The sequence below is a fragment of the Monopterus albus genome, unplaced genomic scaffold, assembly GCF_001952655.1.
Source record: "Monopterus albus unplaced genomic scaffold, M_albus_1.0 scaffold272.1, whole genome shotgun sequence".
NCBI classification, from domain to species: Eukaryota; Metazoa; Chordata; class Actinopteri; order Synbranchiformes; family Synbranchidae; genus Monopterus; species Monopterus albus.
This window is the reverse complement of record NW_018128152.1, coordinates 476,011-484,704: the sequence shown is the minus strand read 5'-3', so window position 1 is coordinate 484,704 and position 8,694 is coordinate 476,011. Positions and strand designations below refer to the sequence as shown.

Genomic DNA, 8,694 nt, shown 5'->3' with positions numbered 1-8,694 from the left:
AAACAGCAGCTGTCCCGGGTTGCCCTCTAGTGACACAGTAACTAAAGTGCTGCAGTACAACAAGAGAAAGTTTAGAGAGAAATACAGAACATAGTGGACTATTTGTCAGCAATTACTGTAAAGTAAAAATATCCCTCTAGGGTTCAGATATTTAAAATCACCAGTACCAGAACTGTTCCTATTGACACTAAATGGCAGCAGTGAAATTATGGCTTGAGTAGAATAGAGGTACATCGGCATGTTGCTATGAGTGCCCCCTCTCCACCTCCCACCTAACCAGAGACTACCAGTGTATATACACACACACAAGAGGCTCTTAAAGCCTGAGGAAGTCTGTGTTCGGTCTTTCAAGGGGACAATTCTGAAGTCTAAACATGGCTTGAGTAGAATAGAGTATGCAGGTATACAAACACCAGACTGAATGCACACCCGTGGACCTGAAGATCCATGAATATATTAGATGCAAATACATGGATACATACAGATGTGTGACAAATGAAAGGACAAACCAACATAAATTGTCTCAGCAAAGTGTTGGGCCACCACATGCCGCCAGAACGGTTTCAGTGTACTTTGGTATTGACTCTTCAAGTGTCTGAACTCTACTGGAGGGATGAACACCATTCTTCCAAAAAATGTATTCCCTTTTGGCGTTTTGATGGTGGTGGTGGTGGAGATGGTATCTAATACGTCATTCCAAAATCTCCCATAGGTATTCAGCTGGGTTGAGACATGAAGACTGGGAAAGCTATACAGTAGCATGTCATTCACATCATTTTCATATTTATCATACCATTCAGTGACCCCTTGTACCCTGTGGATGGGGGCACACATGGACACACATACACGCAGGATGACAGAACAACTTGCAGTGACCTCCCCTCTAAGGGGACAAATGGACCCAACCCATGCCACCATCTGTACTTCTTAAATGTCTCCAGTCTTTTATTCATGTTTCTCCTGTAATTCCTCGCCTGCCTATGGACTAGAGAGATGAAAGGACCTATGAATGCAATACAGACATAATCGCTAGTTGTTGTGCAATATAAACACTGAACATACATATATACAGCCAACCTTGTCAAGAAACCAGATAGAAAATGTCTGGCAACGGAGAAGCAGGCCAAAATTAAAGCCTTAAGTCTGTGAGCTCAGCACTAATGACAGGCTGCCATGCCAAGGAGGGTAGAGAAGAGAGGGATGCAGGGATGGAGGGATACATAAGGTGGACACAATCTATGAAGGGCTGTTGTTGCTGATTGGACCAGATGAGGCTAAAGATAGTAAAATGAAAAGGATGAAGGGATGGATGAGAGCCACAAACAGAAATAAAGTTTTAAAAGCGATAGAGAGTTAACTAGTTTACAAACAATCAGTGTAATACGGATGCTCAGCTGGAGCCAGCTGCACTAGCTGCTACCCAGTACACCTATCAAAAAAGATGCATGCGCACGCACACACACTTGTAGCCAGAATCTTTTCTAGCCCCTTGACCCAGGTTGACAGCACCCTATGTTCCTGTCCTACTGTAAAGAGAGGTCCAGTGATAATGAGGCCAAAACGCAGCTGGAACCCCTGCCAGAGCCTCATCACTGTGTGTGACTGTGGGTTTGTATGTTTCTGTGCGTGACACCTCCCTCAGTCTTGATATACAGTATAAGTTTAATTTATGCAGTAAAAGGTCTTCTCCAAAAAAATGACATCCCCACTAAGCCTTCAATCAGTTTTTCCAGCTCCTCCAAGGACTACGTCCACTTACACACAAAAACATGCAGTTTTATCTAGTAATATGTCATCCTAACCCCTATTTATAGTGTAACTCGGTTGCCACCTGGTCTGATCTAGGTATAATGGAATTGTACAGTGACTCATTCATGTTTTTGGACTAAAGGAAAACATTAAAGCAGAAACAGGACATACAGTTTAAACCACAGTTTAACTGCTGGCAGTTCTTGTTCACATAGTCAATATTATTCCATATTTTCTGGATTATTAATCATTTATTGTCAACCTTTAAATATTCTTGACAGCATTTGGCACAACTGTAATTTGAATCTTACACTTACCAAATGTGCAGTATGCTTGGAAAGTTCTTATGTGATAGTGACCACACCGTCTTCATTATACATTACTAAAACATAAAGTTCAGGCTTTAGTGAAAGATGGTGATCCCTAGCAAAGCACAGATACTCATGCACATCATTTGCAGACACAATTTTTTGAGCTAAAAAATAAGGTAAGAAGAAGGTTGTATGATCTGTACATGTGCAATGCTCTTTACTGTAGGTGCAGAATCTCTGCAAATGAAAATTTTGAATTACTGCTTTAAGGTCACAGCCTCTGCCAGCTAGTCAGATTTACAGGAATGGGACAGACGTGAGGTCACTGTGACCTTGACTTTTGACCACCAAAATGTAACCAGTTCATCCTTGAGTCCAAGTGGACACGTCTGCCAAACAAATTCCCACAAGGAGTTCCGAGGTGTAGCGGTGATGAAAATGGGCCGGATGGATGGACAACCTGAAAACATAATGCCTCCAGCCAATGGCTACCATGGGCATGGAGGAATAAAAAGCCAAAAAGCCACTTCTATGCATTCAGTTATAGTAAAAATACAAATTACAGTAGAATGAAAATATGTGAAAATAAAGCCAAGTAAGGTAATTATGGTTAAGTAATGGTTACTCACCACTGTTATACATTTATAAAGTGTTAGTTCAGGAATATACATATGTTTTCCCCTTTACAATAACCATCACAAAGGGCATTAACAAATGGTTAATTAAAGTTAAGTAATGGTTATTCACCACAGTGATATATTTTTAAGGAGTATTAATAAATGCGTAATTATGGGTAAGTAATGCTTACAGTATACAGCAGAGGTGGGTAAATCAGGTTGAGAGCTACTGCTGTGCATGTTTCCCAACTATCCATGCCTTACCCACTACTGCATACCTGGATCATGTGTATTCAGTCAATCAGAAGCTGGGAGATACTGTACCATCTTAGATGAAGGTGGAGCGAGGACAAAGTGAATTCATAGGTTGGAGGGTGGACAAGTAAGTGGAGTGAGGCTTGCTCTCCGCCACCTGCCCTTTGTCTCTTCTCTGTTTCAGGCTCCCTGGTATGACCCACACCTGCAGCACACCTCCCGGATTACCCTCTTCTCTACTTAAACCCCTGGCAGATGCACATGCTCTGCCAGTTCATTATGTGGAGATGTTTATCTGCGACCACTGCAGTTTCAGACGATCGTCAACCACATCTAAAGTAAGGCTGTTTCTGGCTGTTTCCGCATCATCCCCTCTGTGCTTACCTATGATACCATACTGTAATTGAAGGTACATACATACAGAAATACTTTGTTAGTACTTTTTCTTAAGTAAACGATCTTAATACCTCTTCCACTGTTGTGTATTTGTAACATGTTTTATATACCAGTATGGAGAGGGCTGGGGGAAACATCTGCTGACAAAGTCCTTGTTGGGTACAAAAACACATTCTAAGGTTCAGCTGTACAGTTAAGTCTTCTTTTTGTACAGAATACCATCTTGTACATGTTCACTTACAGTTTCCTTACAGGGTGACACAAAGAAGAAGTTAACAGTAAATTTAGAAGATACACAACTGATTTATGTAACAGGCTGCTGAAGCTTCATATTGGTTTTGGATAAACAGACAACTTTTTTTTCATTTATTTATTTTGCACAGGGCAAGGACTGATTTGTTCATCACTTGCATTGCAAGAAAAGAATCTCTTCATGGCCAGTAAACAATTAAAGCAGCGTGGAACTGTTCTAATTTCTATCTGGGCCTGGGAGTGTTCATTTACGATGTACTTTCTAGTCCATGTATTAACCACACATATGACCTATGTAGATATGATCTTTACAGCTTGAGGGTTTTGCATCTTTGGTGCAAATCATCAGAACAAAATCTCAGTAAGACTGTAGGTCCTAAATCAAACCACCAACAGTTTACAGATAAACAAACAAAACTTCACATTTATTAGTCCTCCTCAATGCTTCTTCTGTAACAAGATACTGATACACCAAAGTGGCACTGTGCGTAGACCCCTACATCTTAGAGATGAGAAAGTTAATAGTATTTAATCAAGTGTTGCAACACCTGCATACAACCATAGTGACAGACTAAACACCTGTAGCAAAGATCTAATGTAAAGTGACCCTTAAAAACATGTCAAACTACAAAAGCTGACCTGGCCTAAGAATAATGCAAATTGTTATTCTATATCATTTAGTAGAGAATCGTGTATAAAAATAACATTCTCCAATTACTGAAATCATTCACCTATTACATTTTTAAAAATAGCTGAGGTATTTGTAAAATTATCAAGGACATGAGACATGCTGCCACATTTGTGTGAACATCTAGTCCAATAATAGTCGAGAATATACAGACCCATCACTAAACATTCCATAGGTTAATTATAACTGTGCTCCACTGAAGGCAAGGTGTGCAGTGAGCAGCACACATCCACTTTGTCTCAACTAATTCCACCCAAGCCACTACAGATTTTCATGCCCATGTTCTCTTGAGCATGCAGCAGTCAAAACTTTTTATGTCACTATACATGAAAACTGCTGCTAGGGTTATGTGGAGGCAGCAAAATGTGTGTGACAAACAATTATGACCTACTGTATCTTTATAGTGTTGAATACAAGGAAATAGTGTGAGACCATCCTACCTGATTGTGAATTTAAAGTGATTTACTGACCTACACCCACCTTGAGTATCTACATCCACCAATAAATCAAGACTAAAAGACAGATTAGTCTGAGTTTGACAGTTGTTCTGTTTGGTCAAACTGGAGTTGTTATAGTATTCTGTAGAGAGAGCACAGAAAACTGTCTGCCTAGTCGCCTAACAGGCAGTTAAGTTATTTTGAGGAGGTACAGTGCACTAGTCCACCTTCTCTGCAATCCGTCCCATTTTAGTGCGCATGTTTCGTACAAGGAAGAACCCGATGGTTGCTAGTCCCATTATCACCTCAGCGACCCAGAAAGCCATGTCCCAGCTGTGTCGTTTGGCAATAGTGCTGAAGGGAAGCCCCGCCATGAAGGCCCCCACTGTAACACAAGAAAAATGGATGAATGAAAAGAAGCTAGAACGTGGACTTTTAGACTTGTAGTAGTGCTATGAAGCAATGGTTTTACAAGTGAGCCCCTCTTGTTTGCATTGTGGACACACATGAATGCACAGACCAATGTTTTATGAGAAAGAAAATGCATTCACCATGTCTCAGTCCTCAAGAATACATACAACATGTTTTGGTAAAAAACACTTGATGTAAACAGAACTTATTTTACATGTTTTAGTTGGCCATGTGAATTTGCAGCTTACCGTTAGCCATGAGAGCTACAACTGCATGAGAGGTTCCACAAAAATTTGAAGGAGCACTTTCATTGGCTACCACCCCAAACAAGGCAATTGGTCCATAAGAGGAAAATCCAAACAGAGCACCAAGAAAGAGGATCCAGATCTGTGAATGACAAAAACAAAATGTGAACCACTGTGTTCTTGGAAGCTTTTCGTTTGTGAGATTTGGGAAGATGTTTTTAATCCCCAGTAACCACAAGAATGAAAAAAAGGTGCACACCTCTTGTTCTGACACACCAATCAGGACAGAGATGGGATGAATGACTTGAACCCATAGAGGAGCCTCCTGAGCAAAGAAAATCATATGATATTTTCAGTATTGACATCATGTACGTTTTAAACATTTTACACAGTGATGGTAGGTAATACAATAAGGAACAAATTACCTTTGGGATTTCAGGTGTGACGGTAACTCTGAAGAGGTACATGGACACATACATACCAGCCATCATGACAATGAGCAGGCCGTGACGAGGGTTGCCATGGGTGCCTAAACCTTGCTGGAGAAGGTTAAAGGGAGGATGTTTATAACACAGTAATTTCACTGGTAATCCCAGGCAGTTTGGTTGAAATAATCTGCCTCTGCTCCTCACCCGAGCTACAGCTCTGTCTGAGATGAGACCTGCTGTGAGGCTGCCCATAAAACCTCCCACTTCCAAGGCACTCATGTAGGTGCTCCCTGTTAGACACACAGCTGACGTCAGCACACGTAAACAGTCAGATTATATGAAATTCCGTAAGAAGCAATGGAAAATTAAAATGCATACCCAAAAGAGCGGTCTGGCCTTTCTCCTGCATGAGAAAGAGCTGTCCCCAGTCCGTGGCTGCCGTCTTCACACCAAACACCACCAGGTAACACAGAGACAGCACCCACAGGAAAGGAGACAGGAGGAAGTCACTCAGGGTGCTCTCACTGTTCCCTGGTGATGGGAGAACAGTCACATGTCATACATTATACAGCTGTTTTAATGACCTATTCTACACAGTATGCCTGTCACATGGTGTTGCCAAGTCCCACCCAAATCTTTAAGTATTATAACTTTGGAGTGTGTCTTGTAGTCATTTGGTGATGTTGGTATCTGACTGATTATACTATGCAGTTCCTGAGTCAAAGAGTCATACAGATCTGTTAAAAACACCCTAGTTGTCTTGTCATTTCCAGTCATCCACACTGCCAGCTTCTCCAAACGCATCATCACCCAGCTATGGTCCAAACGTGTCTTAGCAGCTTACAGACAGACATGTATCTCTCACTAGAGGGATAAAATGATTATCCTGCACGCCGTTGCTTCCCAGTACACAGAGCATTTAATTGCCCCATAATAATTTCCCAAAACTGAACATTAACATAAATGTCTTCTATTGTCCAATTAAGAGTGCAGAACCCAAAGATATTCACTTTGTTGGGTCTTTCCTCTATAATATTAATAACAGTAAGGTCTAGACCTTAGTTTGTCAAGTGTCCTGAGATGACTTTTGTTGTGATTTGGTGCTATACAAATAAATTTGAATTGAATTCAAAAGTCTGGACACAGGATTCCATTAAATTCAATAGCAAAATAGATTTGAGAAGTCAAGATATGTTTGGCATTTTTGCTTTTTACATTTTCTGTTAATCAACTAAGTGATTACTCAACTAATTTTAGCTCAGATTAAATATTTTCCAAATCCCTACCTTCAGTTTCTAAAAATATATTCAACATTATTATGTATCTTTGATGTACAGTTGGGCAATCTGCTTCTGATTACACATTGTACTGCACTGATTAGCCTCCATGTATCAGCTCCTTTATGTGCTCTTTTTCTGTCATATGATCCTTGTTGTATAGTGGTCCTACTTATTTGTTCATAATGTGTGAATTAACTGAAACCACCAAAGCATTTGAACTCATTTAAGCCATGTATGATCTATGAATTGAGTCAGGATCATGTGATCATCTCTTGTGTCCTCACTAATGGCTCTTATACCCAGCCTCCTCACTCCTCAGAGGAGGAATAAGAGCTTTGGAACATCCTCCAAGATGGCAGACCCAAACAGGTCGGGTCGAGCAAGGAATGATCAGATCAGGAATTGGGATTTATCCCATCTTTAGGAAGTGCCTCTACCTCTGTAATTCTACCTGGCACCAGTTTCTTTGCTTACCTTGCTTTGTCCCCTTCTTGGCCACTGCCTCGATGCTGGGCAAGCCTACATCCTTTGGTTCGTTCTTTACAAACACCAGACACACAAATGAGAAGGTGGCACAGACAATGCCTGACATGGTCAAGATAGTCCTCCAATCATAGTACTGCAGTAGCACTGTGACCAGGATAGGGCCCAGACCCCCGGCCAGGTTCATACTGCAGGACAGCACAGCCCACCATGTTCCAAACTGGGAAGGCTCATACCACTGATGGAAAAGAGACGCACATGAGAGAACAAGTGGTCAGAGGTCAACATTTCCAAAATAAACCACAATGTAAGTTGAGTCAAAGAAAGCACTCTTATTTTCCCTTCATATGAATGTTTTAATGTTTTGTGTGTGCATGTACAGACGCATATACACTCCCTGGCCACTTTATTAGGTACACCTGTACAACTGTATGCAATTCAGTGCAACACTTCCGCCCTTAACATCTGTGTTTATGAAGTTCAAACTTTCAGTTTTTGGTGAAATTGTCAAACACATAAATTCAGCTATATGTTTATTACTGTGTTCATAGTTAAAGGTGGTGTTGTACCGGACTACATTATATTCAGAGATGTTCCTAATATTCTGACTCTCTCATGTCTGTAGCTGGGGAGGACAAAAATATAGAAACACTTCTGAATATAATGGCCTATATGATATATAACAGAATGTATCCACTTATGACCACTTCACCAAAAACAAACATTTTGAGCTTCATAAACACAAATGTTAAGGCGAAAGTGTTGCACCTTATTTATTATTACTTGTAGCTTTTAGCAACATGGTGCCAAAATCACTCCCCCCACATGATGTAATACAGCTGAAGGCAGCCTTAAACATTTGTCACAAAGTATACCCTACAGAGTAACCAGGAACTTGAGAATCCACTGAGCAAACACTGGAGGCAGCTCACAGGCTGATTCACCAACATGTTGATCCACATTTTCTGGACATTAACACAACAGTGGAACTGGATCAGCAGAGCTGTAGCAAACTGATTAAGGCTGAGCTAGTAAAGATGTTTTATCACCCTGAAGAAGGAAAACATCTTTAGTCAAAGTTTTTTTTCTCTTTTGGAAAAATCTGCTGAGGATCTCCTATAATTATATACTCCTGTAATCTG

General features: G+C 40.6%; 1 protein-coding gene across 2 annotated transcripts in view; it reads right to left on the bottom strand.

The window, feature by feature from the left end:
* Positions 1 to 3,976: 3,976 nt before the first annotated feature.
* The window catches only part of slc37a4b (solute carrier family 37 member 4b), an 8,451-nt gene continuing 3,733 nt past the window's right edge, over positions 3,977 to 8,694 (bottom strand). For both annotated transcript variants that reach the window (XM_020622090.1, XM_020622091.1), the window contains exons 4-10: positions 7,544 to 7,790; positions 6,168 to 6,320; positions 5,994 to 6,079; positions 5,787 to 5,900; positions 5,621 to 5,686; positions 5,365 to 5,503; positions 3,977 to 5,090 (exon numbers count right to left, since the gene is read on the bottom strand). In XM_020622090.1, the coding sequence (XP_020477746.1) occupies positions 4,924 to 5,090; positions 5,365 to 5,503; positions 5,621 to 5,686; positions 5,787 to 5,900; positions 5,994 to 6,079; positions 6,168 to 6,320; positions 7,544 to 7,790 (972 nt within the window). In that variant the 3' untranslated portion in view covers positions 3,977 to 4,923. The remainder of the gene's footprint in view (positions 5,091 to 5,364; positions 5,504 to 5,620; positions 5,687 to 5,786; positions 5,901 to 5,993; positions 6,080 to 6,167; positions 6,321 to 7,543; positions 7,791 to 8,694) is intronic.